The following is a 17013-nucleotide window of genomic DNA, read 5'->3' on the forward strand; positions in this document are numbered from 1 at the left end:
AGTAAAATAATAATCAGAGTATATAGGTCATTACATTTTCTGAATTTTTTTGCTAATTTTATATTTTCTAGAAAATAAATAATAATGAAGACTTCTGTCATTATTAATGGATTTATAATATCGTTTTCAATCTATAATATTTTTAAATACTTCCTAAATTAATATATATATATATTATATATATATTTATATGAAATAGTTTTTATTGTAACTTTCCGCCCGTAGGACGGGCCAACCCTAGTTGTTTATATAAGGTGGTTTATTGGTTGGAGAGACTATTTTTGTTATCTCCAATTTTATTTTGTTTAGAATTTTAAAAAATATTTTATTAATTTATTTCGAAATACATCTAAAAAAACAAAATATTTTTTGTCAGCAATAAAATAGTTATATAAACCTATTTAGTATGATTTTATTTAATGTTGTAGTAAAGATATACTACAATTTTTTAATAATATTTTATAAACACAGCATAATTATCAGTACAATAATATGTATTAACTCAATTTCTATAGAAAATAATCTATTCTATTAAAATAGAAGTCATAATCTCATTCCATGTGTGATTTTTAAGTTGGATCATCCATAAATTTTGTATTAATGTATTTTAATAAACTAATAATATTAAAATCTTTGAACTACTTTAAACATAATATTTTCTGATATTTTTTTCATTTTAAAAAAAAAATATATATATATATATTTAAAATTTTCGGAAAATGTTGTAAAAGATTTCAACAAGATTTAATTTTTAAAATTATAATGTAAATATTTTCACTAATTCGTGATTAGATTGAAATATTATTATACATTAATATATTCAGAGTTATCATTTATACAATGAATAATAATATTCTATCATATTTTTATCTGTTATATGCTCACAATAAATCATATTTAAAATAAATTATTATGTTAGCATTTTAACAATATCATAATTTCAATACGTTTATGTGAATATTTTTCCTAATTTCGTAATTAGAAATGAACTATTAATATATATAAAATTATTGTTTATAAAATTAAAATAAAAATTATATCCTACTTTTATCTATTTTATAATCATAATCAATCATGTTAAAATAAAATTATTATATTGAACTACATATGATAAAATTATATTTTAGAATGATAGATTTATAAATTTTATTTTCATAAATATAAAATATTTATGTTTAAAAGTACATTATGATAATTTTTAACACGTTTATGTGAATATTTTAACTAATTTCGTAATTAGAAATGAACAATTAATATATATATGTATATATATAATTATTGTTTATAAAATTAAAATAAAAAGTCTATCCTAATTTTATCTATTTTATAATCATAATCAATCAGTTAAAATAAATTATTATATTGAACTACATATGATAAAATTATATTAAAATAATAGATTTATAAATTTTATTTTCATAAATATAAAATATTTATGTTAAAAAATACAATATGATGATCTAAAGCTTAACATTAGCAAATTACAATACAAGTATAGAAATTAACATATCTTAGACTTTTGTATATACTAATATATTATATAAAATGAATAAACATAAAAATATTAATAAAGGAAATACAGTTTTGAAGGGCGATTAAAAATTTAACATAAATTAAATACAAAATAATTTTCAAATATGTTTTTTTTGTGTATATATTAATTTGTTTAATACTAAATACAATACAAATATAATAAGATAAATATATAATGAGAAGCAACAAATACATGTGACTGTTTTAAACAATTGATTATTTACAACATGTAACCTATTGTATTTGAAATAGTTATATAAACATTTAAATATATGATTAAAATTAAAAATGTATACCACTAATGATCTAAAATAAATATATATGCATGTAAAACTAAAAATAACACCCCGCACGGTTGCGCAGATCAAGATCTAGTTTATAGTCAACTCTCAACCAATTATCCATGAAATTTTTAATCTTAAGCATAATTTTTATAAAAAAAATAACATCATGGACATAAAAACTTATTTATGTATCTTTCTCCAATAATAAATCTTATTATAATTTTTTATAAACTGTAGCAGATAATTTACACCAGATATTAGTGTATAATTATATTATTATGGGTAAAGCCATGACATTTTAAAACATTTCCCAACCATAAAACAAGTTTTGTGTATTTCGTTAGATGAAACCATGAAATTAAAATGAAAAAAAATATTCAGTTTAGTAAGGTATAAAAAGAACCAAGTGGATGTATCTGAAACCGTCCAAGTGATAATTTGAGGATTCAGCTGCGGAGTTCAAACATGAAAACGGACGTTCAACTACTCACTGATATATTATATTCTTTTGATATTGAATTAATCAAACTAATTTAATATAAAATGGAAGTTAACCTGATTGGATCCATGCTTTAAATACTTAATCATCCCCCCCGTTAGAAAACCTTAAACACAAATATTAATTAACTGTTGTTGAATCAAACATGACATCATGCGGTGAATAAAACATGACATCATACATAATTGTTTTCACATCCCGAATATATGACTGGTTTAGACTATAAATTGCTTGATTTCTAGACAGTAAAACGTTTATTTATTTATTTTATCGTTAGTTAAAGACCACGTAATGCAAACGTCAAAGCTAGTTTCTCTGCACATAAAACCTGTATCATAAACTTCTGGTTATTCGTTGTAAATAGTCTCCACCATATTAGCTATAAATTTGTTCGTATTATTCAAAATGGCCGAAGGCTTGCGTTTACACAAAACTAATACTGGGATCAGAGCCGGTCCTACAAATTTAAAACCTACAAGCCAAACAAAAATATGGCCAAAATATAGGAGGGAAGCTTTGAACCTGGCCTTGGGATATTTGATGACAGCCATATTAACCACTAGACTAAGTGACTAACACATATTTTGGCAAATATGTGACTGATAATTTACTTATTTATGATAGCTGGAAGCTCATGCTTTAATCTAATTTGGGTCAGGGCCGGCTCCGACTGGAATCAATTAGGGATCGAAAATAATACAATATTTTAAGAGAGCTCAAGTGACTGTTGTCTAACTGTGCTTCCGTGAAAGAGGTCTCTTTTGCAAGTGGACACACGTGAGAGACCCACCATTCATTTGCTTGTAGCATTGTATGGTTTATTGATTGAACTCTAAGTACAGTACAAGGAAAAAGACAAAAATAAAATAAAAGGATAGATTATATACAAACTTCCAAATTATTTGTGGAAAGAAATATAAAAAGCTATTTGAACCAAAGGGGAAAAAACCACAAAGATCAGTTTGAACTATATGAATTCTCAAATGGATTTCTCCTGAATGCCTTTTCATTAAGAATTTAGGATTAGGGTAGCACAAAGGTTTATTTCGTAATGAACTTTCAATAAACATGAATTATTATTTTATAAGAAGTTGGAAAATGAAGATGGAGTTAGAAATTTAGAAAATTAGTAGTATAAAGGAAAGGTAAAAGGGAAAGAAAAAGTGAGATGATTAGTTTGTGACCAGGAGAAATGTATCCCGATTTGTGCAGACATTTTAATAGTGCCCCATTCAAATAGCTATGAGCCTATGACCCACCTTGCTAAAATTTTGTTTTACCACCAAACCAAAATCTAAGCTAGATTTCATGTAATTAAATATATCTTATTCAGTACGCATTTGTAATTTTAATATCTTATCGCTAGGTGCACAAAAAAGAAGACGCTAGTTCTGTTTTTTGAAACATTTTTTTTCTGAAACACAAAATTTAACAAAACAAAACATATAAACATACGGTATACCAAAAGACAGGTAACACTGTGAACATTAAAGAGATATATAAACGCATCTCATAGCTAGTTCTGTATTTTTTATACTAGGGGCATTGCCCCCGCGCAAGCGCGGAGTTGTGGACAAAATTCTTGTTTCATCTTAATATTTGCTAGGGTTATTGTAGTTGTGAATTTTGCGTTTTGAGTTATTTTTCAAGGTTTTTTTATTGTTATAGGATTAGAGTTGTGATGATGAACTGTGTATGCATTGTTCTCCACTTATGAAGTACTAAACTATGTTAATAATGTGATTTATATAGTTCGTGTTGTTGTTTGCTGTGTCAGTGAGACTTATTGTTTGTTTGTCTTTTTAATTTGTTTATTGTACTGTTGAGAGTACATAAATTATATTAAAGTTGTTGAAAGTACCTTTTGTTTCTGGATATTTTTTCTCCAGTTTAGTTGTGTAAGTTGTGTGTATTAAGTAATAATTTTTATTATCTTTATTATATTTGTTATATGTTTTTATTTTATTTTTAAACTTGTTGCTCTTACCGGACATTTAAAACAAATACATGAAGACTTGTAGAAATAACTATAAAATGATTGATAGTTATGAGTATTTAGGCTTTAATGAATTTTAAACGAATTTATGTATTTCTTATAAAAAAACAATAGCATTGACATGTTGAAATTGGGCATGTAAGCTATTTTTATAAGACAAGAGGAGTGAGCAGGTGGAGATGTTGTTGCCGCCTTTGTGTCTGTCGGGATTATCTCTTGTATCTCCTGTTGTGGTTGTGTTTGTTTATCTTTTATTTGATGGGTAATATGTAAACAAAAATCATTATTAGATGTATTTATCAGAGTTCATAACTTACTCTGCTTTTTTGTTCAGGTAATTTCACTGATCTTGGTTGTCGTCTTCGTCTTCTTCGTTGCGAAAGTAAGTTTGTAAATTGTTACATAGCTGGCCGTGAAGTTTGTATTTGTTTAGCTGACTCGATTTATGTGTCGTTGAGTATTAGTTGAGGTGATTGGTTTGATATATTTATTTTGAAGTTTATTTTTAAGATTAGACAAAAAAGAGAGGTGATTATTAATGATTCGTCTTTTTTGGAATTATAGTTTTTGGTGTTTTGATTGTTTGGGTTGTTATGGTTTCTTTAAGCTGTAAAATAAAAGTTTGTGTAAAATTAGTTTGATAAGTAAGAGAGATAAGTAGACGACCACATAATTTGGGTAGGAAATATTTTTGATTATTGATGTTAGCACAATATTAATAATAATATAAAGATAATTGTTTGTTGATTGTTTCTTACGGATCAATGAGGAGACAGATAACGACTCAAGTTGTTTCTTTGCTAAGGTCAGAGCCTTGGACATAACGGATTTTCCCAACCACATCTGCGAGTTTAAATATTAGTTATGATAACGAAACATATTATAAATCCAGATGCAATATGATAATATATAAGGGAGTTGTAGGTTTGTGTTCGCAATCACTTAGAAATTGTCAACAGTCTAATAATGATTGGAGATTGATCTCAGGAGCATCTGTGTTGACATCATCAATAATAGTTGGTGAGATGAAACGAATGAGGAAAAGATGATCAATTATCTTGTACATGCTTGAGCACCTAGCAACCTCAAAACGATCGACTTTCACAATGGAACCGACTTTTAAAGATGGCATGTAATGATTAGCATGCCAGGCCGGAAAAAAACCCATGAATCACGAAATCGGCAAATAATATTATTTAACAAAGAATGATGAAATCAATTAAAAACAATTATACTAAATAAATGTGATAAATAGAAGATTAACGTGATGGACTTTATTTAAAAATGAAACTCATAATACACTTGTAGGCATGGCCCACATAGAAGACCGAAAAAGCAAAGGTTTCCAACTTTCATAAATATATATTAGTTGCGGCCATCATTGTACAAAGTATTCTTTAGTTTAGTGGTATAAATGTTGGTGTTTATAGTTCAATAACCTAGGTTCGAACCACATGCTTAACAATTTTTTCAAACTTTTTAAAAGTGGGATCCACTAAGACGCTGAGGTGTCACTTCAGGAAAGACTCAACTCTCCTATTATATTATAGATTCTGTCTCATAGCATATAATATTTCTTTTAACTAATAAACTCTTATTTTGAAAGTTATATTTATGTGTAAATTTAAAAAGAAAATTAAAAGCTTGTTGTTTATATCTCCAATATATTAATCGTTTTTCTAAACCCAAATAAAATCGTTACATTTGAAAAATCAAATGAGGGAAAACATACCCGCTGCAAGAAAAATAGCAAATAATAACGGATGAAGACCTTGGTTTTATTAATAAACCAAACACGAGACAAGTTGCTTAATAAAACCGGAATATGAATTCAAAACCAATCGACAAAACAAAAGACAAGTTGCGAGACAAAGACCAATCAGAATCTCGCTTCCGTAAATCTCATGACGTCATCTTGACCCTTAAGCTTTCGTTCTGTGGATAAAGCGCACGTGTTTTAATTCATGAACCTTCGTGGTTATGAAAAATCCACAACTTTCATATTTTCCAGCCTTTTTTAATTTCCCACTATATTAATAAAATTTAAAAAACATGAAAAACTAATTTAAATTTTCCAGGTTCATGAACCTTATCCCCTCTAGTATCCACTATATAAACCTCTTCACCATTGTTCCACTGAGAAAAAAAATTAGACATTTGACAATTCAATTATAAAAAAGAAACATAACAAAAAAAAAACTCATTTTCTCTGTAATGATGTACGGACAGAGCGAGGTAGAATCCGACTACGCTTTGTTGGAGTCGATACGACGTCACTTGCTAGGAGGAGAGGCCGAGTTGTGGTTCGCTGAGTCAATACCGAGTTCTTGTTTCACAGAGAGCTGGGGAGACTTGCCGTTGAAAGAGAACGATTCCGAAGATATGTTAGTCTACGGTCTCCTTAACGACCCCTATGACACGTCATCGCCGTCGTCCGACTTGAGTTGTATCACCGACTTCTTAGACTTAGAAACGTCCTCGAAGCGCCCTAGCGATCCTCCGGTGGTTAAAGCCGAACCGGCGGAGAGCTTCGCAGCGGCGACGGTGGAGAAACAGAAGGCAGCGACGGCGAAGGGGAAGCATTACAGAGGGGTGAGACAGAGGCCGTGGGGGAAATTCGCGGCGGAGATTCGAGATCCGGCGAAAAACGGAGCGAGGGTTTGGTTAGGGACGTTTGAGACGGCGGAGGACGCGGCGTTCGCTTACGATAGAGCTGCTTTTAGGATGCGTGGTTCCCGCGCTTTGTTGAATTTCCCGTTGAGAGTTAATTCCGGTGAGCCTGATCCGGTGAGGATCACGTCAAAGAGGTCTTATACTTCTTCTTCCTCAGAAAACGGGAAGCTGAAACGGAGGAGAAAAACAGAGAACGTACCGTCCGAGTTCCAGGTGAAATGCGAGGTTGTGTAAGAGACACGTGTCAGTTACTTGTTGGTTTCGAAGCTTTATGTGTGTTTTGTAGTAGAAAGTTTTGCTATTAAAATGTTGTGGCAGATAGTAAAGTGTTCCTTAATGTAAATTATTTGACATGGATTTCATTTGTTTTTTTTTATTGGTCTCTCTTTCACTATATAGAGCCATTTCCATTAATAAATTCGTACACAGATATGAGATCATATGATGTGAATATGGTCCAACCGGAATAAAACCATATTACAAAATGTTTTATATGTATCAGTTTTGTATTGCAAGACGAGACATAACAATACTAGTATGTATTACTGTCATCACACTGTCATAACACAAATTGAATGTGTAGGGGGCGTCTATAAATTTTATTGAATTGAATCGTAGTTGAATTATTCACCCTGTTGTTTACATAGAATATAAAAAATTCAGGGTTTGAATTCTACGTTTGGATTCCCTTTGACAACCTTACTTTTGACCAGATTATGATATGCGTTTAATTTAATTCAGTTAAAAATATTATCCAGGTTTAGACAAATCATTAAAATATATGTGTTCGTGTTGTTTACATAGAATAATAAAACTCATAGTTTCAGTTCAAAATTTGGATTCATTTTGACAACCTTACTTTTGACCAACTTATGATTTGCGTTTAATTCAATTAATTTAAAATATTATCTAGGTTTAGACAGAAATATATGTTCTAATGAATACAAAACACTTTGCTCATTTGCTGTCAAAAGCTCATACACTCTCTTTGTTTCAATATTTAAAATTTTTAGAATTTTTGTGTGTTTAAAATATAAGATATTTTTATTTATTCAAGTAATTTTTATTTTAGCAAAAACTAAATAATTAATTATTATTTTACTAAACTTAATTTATAATTAATTAAGTTGATTTAAAATTATAATTTAATGGTATTCTTAAAAAAATAAAAAAAAAGAAATACATGTACATTGAAGAAAAATATGTAAAAGACTTTATAGAGAAGACTTATAGAATCTTCCCAAGATTAATTTCTCATCTAGAAAATCAAACATAAGATATTTTCAATGATTATTTTAACAAAAGTTAAATCTAATCCTATTTAGTTAAAAAATCAAATTATGTTTAAAAATCATTGTTGATAAATATTATATTTGTAAATATTGCATCATTTATTCTATTAAAACATAAGAACTATATAGAATAAATTTCTCTATGACGTATTATTTATGGTTTGTATTATAAAAAACATTTGAATACATAGATATTTATTAACTATAATAATGAGGATGATTCGTTGTGGCTGTAGATGCTCTGGACATGCAAAATTTAGTTTAAAGCTAAATCTGTCAACCAATCAAGCTTTTCTTTAAAAAAAAAAAATATGGCTGTAGAGAGCATTATTTACAAATGAAAAAAAAATAGTGCTTTCAAAATTACAGAAAAATAATCTACATCAAATAAACATACATATTAAATTTTACAGCCAAAAACATAAATCTACAGCTCATTCCAATCACTTCCAATGTCAAATCAATTTTTATCTAACTTATTCATAAACTTCTAACAAAAATATATATTTATTTTTAATAATAAGAAAATCTATTGAGAAATTAACAAAATCTTATAAAAAAAAATTCAATTACTTTTTGATAAAATAGTTCTTTAATTTCATAATTAGTAATAAATATTATTAGAAATTAATCTTAGTTATTTTTTATAAATTTATATCATATTTCTATTCATTTAAAAATACAAACACCATATATGAAAATCATATAAAACTTATATGTTAATCATTTATTTTTATAAATATAAATTTCATTCTTTAAACTGATAATTAAATACAATATTATTTCTTCTAAAACACCTTAAAATTAGTAAACTATATAACACATTTATACAAAAAAAGAAAATTGTTAACATATCGTCATTTTTTACATCTACAACTGTATATTAATCAAAATTTAATAAATTTAAGAAAAGGTAAATTTATTGAAAATAGTTTCGCGTTTTGAAAATGCGGCTTCAAATCTAGTAGATTTTTAAAATCTGATGCTATTCAATTAAAATTTCAAATGCCTTGTTGAAGACACCATACAAGCATAAACCGTTTTGAGAATTTTAGTAAATGAAATCGTTTGAAATAACTGCAAATTTTTTTACAAGTAAATGATTTTAAACAATTCAAAATAAATTATAGTGATTTAATTCACACACAAAATTTCATTTAAAATGGTATCTTTTTAAAAACCTTATAAGTGAGAAAAGTTATATAATGAAATTTAAAATCAATTTGTGAAGCACACTGATTTCAAACAAAGATGAATAAAGCGGCAACCCTTTACTAAAAAAGTTGAATAATGCATGACTAATTTAGAAGGTTAACGCCAAAAAAATAGTCCAGCTTAAGGTGGGACACAAAATCCAAAACCTGAGATCCTAACTCAACGTGAACCAAAAAACCCGATTCATTATTCGATCCAAAATATAAAAATATCTGAACAGGTTTTGTTGAATGTGTAAAACATTTCAGTACCCAAAGTACTGTTATGTAATCAATTTGAAGTGTGTTGGATTAATTTATATTCAGTTTAAGTTTTTTCCTTAAGTGTTGCTTTAAATTTTGTTTTTTACTTCAAATATATCTGAACCGAACCGATATAACTTGAATCAAAATGATTTATGGTTATTTTATCGGTTGTAGGATACAATACAAAGTCGAACCGAACCTGAAGTGATACTTTCTGAATCCGATCCGTACTGGTAAAATATTAGAATGGAACATAAGAACCTAAAATTCTCAAATTTGAAATACTTGATCAACGTCTCCGACTAGGCTAGTCTAAAAGGTTGAAATTAAAGCCCACAAAGTCTTTCCGTGGATTAAAAGCGTATTGTAACAGCTAATGGGCTTTAACCAGTTGGAGCCCGTGAGAATTAATCTATAGGATCGCTTCGCAGGATTAAAACCCAATCGTGCGTACGAAATAAGAGGAATAGATAAGCTTAAGATACAACAATCCGCAGAGTATAATCCCCAGAGGGTTTTACGGATTAGGTTTAAAGCATCTTTACACCTTCTCTGCCGCATACTTTTTTCAAAGCTCCCCTCATTCACTCTCCTTCGACTTCTGAGTCATACAAAACAAACACAACTCTTGTCCGAAATCATCTCTTCGACCTTTTGATTCAGATTTATTCCATGGATTCGTGTACTCAATAAGGTTTTTTCCCTCTCGAAAAACCCATCAAGCCAAAACAGTTTCTCACCAGAATCCGAAAATGTCGACTTTGAACCCGTTTGATCTCTTGGGAGGTGACGCCGAGGATCCAAGCCAGATTGTTGTGTCTTTGCCGAAGAAGGTCGAGAAAGAAGCTCCTGCGCAGCCTGCTAAGGGCGCTAAGCTTCAGACCAAGCAGGCTCCTACTTCTCAAGCTGGTAAATGTTCTTTTTGACTTGTGTAGATAGTGAACAGACTTTAGTGTTCAGACGTGTGGGGTTAGTGTTTGATTGAGTCATGTAAGTGAATCCTGTTGAGAGATGTATGCTTTGGTCATTTGGGAGTTTTTGTTTTTCTGTCTTAGCTTCGATCAGCTGTTGTTTAATGATGATGTTGAAAAGATTTAGTGTTCAGACATGTTGAGTAGTGTTTGTTTAAGCTATAATATACATAAGAAGTGATTTTATCTTTAATGAATGTAGAGAGGGAGTCAAGGAATGCTCCTTCAGGAGTTCGTGGTGGTGGTGGTGGTGGTGCGGGTCGTGGACCTCCTCGTGGTTCATTTAACCCTGGAGGAGACAGACTTCATGATCCAAAGGATGGAGAAAGGACTAGTGGGTTTCGTAGATACCGCGAAAGTGGTGGTCGGGGAGGTCAACGTGGTGGACTTGCCAATGGTAGAGCTGGTGATGGGAGGGTCTTCGAGCGCCGTAGTGGGACAGGTCGTGGGTAAGCTCTCTTTTTAGGTCTTTCTACTTTCGTTACTGCTATGTTTGACCTGTACGGTTTGTGATTTTTTTTTGTGTCTTGTAACTTGATGTTTGCTAGTAATGACCTGAAACGTGAGGGTGGTGGTCGTGGAAACTGGGGTACCCCTGAAGATGATATTCCACCGTAAGCATCCTCCTGCTCTTCAGTTTCTATGTACGATGTATTATAAGAAACTCTTATGTTTGTCTAAATATTAGACCAACGGAGGAACCCACAACAGAGGTTGAGAAGAGCCCTGTTGCTGAGAAGGAAGGCGGTGAGGACAACACCACCGATGCAAAGAAAGACGCTCCTGCTGATGAGGGAAAGGAGAAAGAACCTGAAGACAAGGTATAAACATGTGCTTTAACATGTTATATGTATGTGCTAACGGTAAAATGGATATTGGGTTTAATATTAGGAAATGACGTTGGAAGAGTATGAGAAAATTCTGGAGGAGAAGAAGAAAGCTCTGCAAGCCACAAAGGTTGAGGAAAGGAAAGTTGACACCAAAGTGTTTGAGTCTATGCAACAGCTCTCCAGCAAGAAGACCAACAATGAGGAAATCTTCATCAAGCTGGTCAGAATCTGAATTATTCTATCTTTTTATCGGTTGCCTTGACAATAATAGAGCAAAGATTTGATCCTTGTCTTTTTTATTGTTTCAGGGATCCGACAAGGACAAACGCAAAGATGCTGCTGAGAAAGAAGAGAAGGCTAAGAAGGTTCTTGTTTCTCTCCCTTCTCACGTTCTAATACGCAAGTCTTTTGGTTTTAAACATCTTCGTACTGAGTTCTATGCTTTGTTTTGTGTCTGGTTTTTGTAGTCGTTGAGCATTAACGAGTTTTTGAAACCTGCTGATGGAGAGAGATACAACCCAAGAGGTGGATACCGTGGAAGAGGAGGTCGTGGACAGAGAGATGGAGGAGGCCGCAACGGTGGTCGTGGTCAGAGAGATGAAAAAGTGAACGGAGGAGCTCCTGCTCCGGCGATCGGAGACAGTGCTCAGTTCCCATCGTTGGGCAAGTAAAGACAGACCCCTCTTGGTTCTTCAGCATCTATCTATCTTATCTCTCTACTCTCTTAGTTTAATCTTTGTTCTTAATTCTATCATTTTTGTTACACTTTTTCTACAGAACAAGTTTGAGTGCTTTTAAGTTATGATGGAAAAAACAAATTATAAACTCTCTGTCACGCAAATGTTTAGCTTCTTTTAACAAAATCGTTGATTGGTGTTATAACTACCATAGTATTCAATACAATTAAATATATTTCGAATTATATATAGGAATGGAAGAATTAGAATTACTATAGAATATATGAGAGTTTCAAACTTTGAAATACATGAGAAAAGAATAGCAAAGCTATAAAATGAAGGAAAATGAAGGATTCAATTGAACGAGTTGGCAATTGGAGTCTTACATGCGATGCAAACAAATGATTATAAAGATCCAAAGAGACCTTTTGAGACAAATGGAATCAAGATGAGCAACAGCCTGATTGCTGGTTCACTGGCTGTCCGCGAATCTGGACCGTCGGTGGTTTGGCTCCTCCAGATGGTTGGCTAGCCATTCTGCAGACAAGAACAACGACGGTTAAGTACGGAAGTAAAAGAGTTTAAGGAACACAAGTAGAACTTAATACAGACCTGGTCTTAATGGCAGCAGTCATGGCCATGAAAGCTTCTTCAACATTGGTAGCATTTTTAGCACTTGTTTCCAAGAAAGGGATCCCCAGTTCATCTGCAAAAGCCTGTAGGAGGAGAAGATGACAATGTTATTGTGTGTTTCGACAAGGTTCACAGTAAAAAGAGACCAGTTGGTTTGTATATTTACCTGAGCTGTCTCAGTGGATACAACCTTCTGTGATGTGAGATCGTTTTTGTTTCCAACCAGTAGCTTGTTCACATTCTCACTAGCGTAACGGTCGATTTCATTGAGCCATTGCTTGACGTTGTTGAAGCTCTCTTGGTCAGTGACATCATAGGTGACCTGCCAAGGAAAAGTCAACTGTGAGCGAATGGATGTGAATTAAGAAAAAGATGATTGGTCTTGTGAGAGTGGAGTGCATACAATGATGCCATGAGCTCCTCTGTAGTAGCTGCTGGTGATTGTCCTGAAACGTTCTTGACCTGCTGTGTCCCACTACACACAACGATTACCAAAACAAGAGTTAATATATGCTCATTCCAAAAATTTAAACTGAATATATATATATTAATATATATATATATATATATATATATGTTGGCTAATGGAGCTAAAGAACACACTTACGATCTGGAGTTTGATTGTCTTTCCGTCCTGTTCCACTGTGCGGATTTTCTACAATACACAATTTGTAAAAAGATTAATACTTTTCTTTTTGTTTTTCCGTGTTCTGCATATATTAACAAACAGGTGATGATTGCAAGAGGATGCTTACAAAGTCAACACCAATGGTACTGATATAGCTATCAAGGTAAGAATCATCCTGCACACACAGAAATTCAAGATACCAAATTATAACACACAAGAGAGTAACAACCATACCATATAGTGTAAACAGAGAACTAAGCTGATATTTTTGACAAACAAGATGTGATTTTCAAGAACCTATTATAGATAGATTTATTTGTATTCAATGTTAAAAAGGCAATTACTAAAGATGATGAATAATTCTTCAGCTGAGAAAAGAAACGAGAGTTACTTACAGCAAATCTTAGAAGCAAGCACGATTTTCCGACACCAGAATCACCGATAAGCAAAAGCTTGAACAGATAGTCACTGCAATCATTTTTAAATAAATAACAAAAAAGGATTAAGACAGGAACGGTTAAAACATCATCAGTGAACTGAATTGGTTCGAGCAAGAGAGAGATCAACGGTTTAAACTATTGAAGTGATCAACAGAGAGTGCAGAGATCTCAGTCAGCTACCCCTAGTAGATCTAACCTATTTGCCGATCCAAATCGATGATCAGACAAAATAAACGAGGAAAATTTTGGGTAGATTCCTTTGAGTAACCAACAAACATAGATCCAAAAGCAAAATCAAAAACAAAACTAAACCACCCAACACATGGAAGAGAGAGAGGCTAAATCATAGAAATAACATCAAAATCATGATGCATCTTACTACTCAGGATTCATGGCGAAGTATCGTATCTAGATCGATCTCCCACAACGTATCAAACGAGAATATGACGATAGTAATGTCAGCGATCTGAGAGAGAGAGATAGAGACTGAATGTTTTTGTTAAATTATATTTATTTATTTCTCCTTCGGCTGAAGGAATTGCTTTGGGAAAATTTGCTTTGAGATGTTTGAATGCTGACTTGGCAAAGCCAAACCAAGAGAGACAGAGAGAGATGCGTGGATGACAAAGAATCAATCACTCTTTCCTTCTCCTTTTTGTTATTTTTTTTCTCGATTCTATACACTCGGACGGAGGAAAACTATTTTTAGGTTTCGAATCTCACTAATCATACTTTATGATTATTAAGCTTTTTGAAGAAAAAAATATACATTTTAATAATTCTACGAATATTACAGACAAAGAAAGATGTAAACATTTGCTTTATTTATTTTTTTGGTATTATGATAAAAATTAAATATTTGGTTTTTTTCATCCCTTGGGGTGTAAGTCAATTCTAACGTGAACCTGACGACTTGAATAAACAACATCAAATTCTATTGCCACCACAAAGCTTAAATCTAATTTTAATTAATATAGCACGAAACAGTGATTTACACAAATAAAGAAATATAAGAACCATGGAGACTCAAAGGTATAGTCGAATAGAAAACCCTCGATAAAAAAACAAATACTACCTCGAGAAACTCAATGATAGAGTCCATAATTGTTTTCTTAGTTTTTTAGATTTTAGTTTCTAGTTTTTAGATTTTAGTTTTTGATTTTAAATTTTACAGTAAATTTTGGTTTTTAAAAAAACATGAATGAATGTTTTAGATTTTTGTTTTTAGTTTTTGATTTTCTTTTAAAACTAATAGAATGAAAATATTATTCATAGTAAAATATTTATTTTGAAAATAGTAAAATATAAAATACTGTTATCAAAGCACACATAAATTTGTTTAATAAAGTTATTTAAAAAAAAAACTGTGATTAAATGTTAAAATAATTTTTATTCATAGATTTTTATCGTTATTTTTTTGTAATTTTTTTATTTTTTACAAAACTAAAAACAATAAATATTTGTTTTATTATTTTTGTTTAAAGTATAGTGATTTATTATTTTTGTTTGAAGCTGGAATTTATTAAATACTAATAATAAAATTCTACATACTATAAATATAATAAATATTACATCATTAAGATAAATTTATTTTATATTAGAAAATGTTTAAAATAATAAAATAATTTTATTGCTTCTCTTGACCGGATATAAATAAATGAACCTACATTCGTATATATTATATGAGAATACACAACTAATAATTATTTTTGTAAACAAACTAAATAAAAATTAATTACATTTTAAAAATTGTGGTAGAAGTATATAAATTTAGGAAATTCAAATATATAAATAAATATCAATAGTTCGATTTTAAAGTGTTGTTTAATAAATATAGGAAATCTTTTAGTTTAATAAATGAAAAATAAATATCTACATATTATAAGTAAAAATATTTACATTGGTTTATTTTGAAATTAAAAATAAATAATTATGTTAATTTATTCCTTTGTATACAATTATTTTATATTTTTCATATTAGATTCTAAATGTAAAATATTTTCTTTAAATTTAGTGATTTGGAATAATTACTTTTCATCACTTTAATCCTTTCTTATTAATATTTTCTTGTATTAACACATAAATATAGAAATATTTTAATAAGAAATAAAAAGGTATACAAAACCCACGTACTGACGTACATAGTTTAGAAAACCAAGAAAATATGGGTTTTGGTTTTTGCTTGAAAATAGGTAGTTAACACAAAATATGGTTTTCCTATTTCTTAGGGAATCTATTTTTTTTTAAATCTTGATTGGTAAAAAAATAGTTTTTACAAAATCAAAAACCAAAAACTAGATACATATTCGTCTTAACGAGACTATACACGCTCTTTACCAGTTGCTACCATGTTCAATAGATTATGGGCTGAAAAAGAGAGATTAGTCACCCAAAAACTCGAAAAGAGAATCAGTAGTGGTACTCCAGTGGCGCTTGAGGGAAATAATCCCAGTAAGGTGAACCATGGTTCAAACCCCGCTGGCCACACTGATATGCGCTATTGCTTTCGGCTCATTTGAATGTGCAGGAGAGGGTCTATCCGTGGGTTATACCTCCACCCGGAGTTAGGTCTACGTCATTAATAGACATGGCGTTAACCTTTTTTTCAAAAAACAAACTTGAAAAGAGATGAAGTTAGAATGGTAAACTCATGCGGCTTACATTTTCATATAGTAAAATTTACTGAGAAACATGTTCATCGGTTATTTTCTCAGAAACAAAAAATACTAAATTTCAAAGGGGAGTTCAAGAGTTTTATATATCAAGGCGGCAAACATAATTTCAGATTCCAACAATAAACCGACGATCTCAGTCATGTTTTCTGATTTTTTTTACGACAATGTTCAATAGTCGGTAAATTTTGAGAAACTTCCGACAATCATGGCTTTTTGAGCAAATTCTGACAAACATTTTTGAGAAAAAGCTGAAAAATCAAATTGATCAGAATATTTCAAAGAAATTTTCTGAGGAAATACCAAAAGATCAGTTTTGTCAAAACATTTCGTGGAAATACCAACAAAAACACCTAATTAATAACTTGTCTAAACTTTTCCAACGACTCTTTTTCTCGGAAAATATTGTTGGAGTACATGAAGTT

General features: G+C 30.6%; 3 protein-coding genes across 3 annotated transcripts; 2 read left to right on the top strand and 1 right to left on the bottom strand.

The window, feature by feature from the left end:
* Positions 1-6449: 6449 nt before the first annotated feature.
* On the top strand, positions 6450-7361 carry LOC125599564 (ethylene-responsive transcription factor 2-like). The gene has a single exon (XM_048772815.1). The coding sequence runs from the start codon at positions 6527-6529 to the stop codon at positions 7217-7219; it is 693 nt and encodes a 230-aa protein (XP_048628772.1). The 5' UTR covers positions 6450-6526; the 3' UTR covers positions 7220-7361.
* A 2854-nt stretch (positions 7362-10215) lies between these two features.
* LOC125599565 (RGG repeats nuclear RNA binding protein C-like) lies at positions 10216-12365 on the top strand. Its single transcript, XM_048772816.1, has 7 exons — positions 10216-10646; positions 10911-11157; positions 11257-11322; positions 11397-11529; positions 11600-11758; positions 11847-11903; positions 12006-12365. The coding sequence occupies exons 1-7, from the start codon at positions 10490-10492 to the stop codon at positions 12207-12209; spliced, it is 1023 nt and encodes a 340-aa protein (XP_048628773.1). The 5' UTR covers positions 10216-10489; the 3' UTR covers positions 12210-12365.
* A 105-nt stretch (positions 12366-12470) lies between these two features.
* LOC125599566 (ras-related protein RABD2b) lies at positions 12471-14587 on the bottom strand. Its single transcript, XM_048772817.1, has 8 exons — positions 14296-14587; positions 13872-13944; positions 13604-13651; positions 13456-13503; positions 13252-13323; positions 13015-13170; positions 12828-12931; positions 12471-12752 (listed from the first exon to the last, which is right to left on the bottom strand). Exons 1-8 carry the CDS (start codon positions 14307-14309, stop codon positions 12659-12661), a joined length of 609 nt encoding a protein of 202 aa, XP_048628774.1. The 5' UTR covers positions 14310-14587; the 3' UTR covers positions 12471-12658.
* Positions 14588-17013: the final 2426 nt, after the last annotated feature.

Source organism: Brassica napus, unplaced genomic scaffold (assembly GCF_020379485.1).
Source record: "Brassica napus cultivar Da-Ae unplaced genomic scaffold, Da-Ae ScsIHWf_18;HRSCAF=40, whole genome shotgun sequence".
In the NCBI taxonomy this organism is placed as follows: Eukaryota; Viridiplantae; Streptophyta; class Magnoliopsida; order Brassicales; family Brassicaceae; genus Brassica; species Brassica napus.

Bases quoted from the DNA above. Each gene is read 5' to 3' on its own strand.
- LOC125599564 (XM_048772815.1), top strand. From the start codon at position 6,527: ATGATGTACGGACAGAGCGAGGTAGAATCCGACTACGCTTTGTTGGAG.
- LOC125599565 (XM_048772816.1), top strand. From the start codon at position 10,490: ATGTCGACTTTGAACCCGTTTGATCTCTTGGGAGGTGACGCCGAGGAT. The intron at 10,647-10,910 runs GTAAATGTTCTT...TAATGAATGTAG, and splicing joins GGCTCCTACTTCTCAAGCTG to AGAGGGAGTCAAGGAATGCT. The intron at 11,323-11,396 runs GTAAGCATCCTC...TCTAAATATTAG, and splicing joins CCTGAAGATGATATTCCACC to ACCAACGGAGGAACCCACAA.
- LOC125599566 (XM_048772817.1), bottom strand. The intron at 13,171-13,251 runs GTATGCACTCCA...TTTCCTTGGCAG, and splicing joins GAGGAGCTCATGGCATCATT to GTCACCTATGATGTCACTGA. The intron at 12,932-13,014 runs GTAAATATACAA...CTCCTCCTACAG, and splicing joins TATCCACTGAGACAGCTCAG to GCTTTTGCAGATGAACTGGG.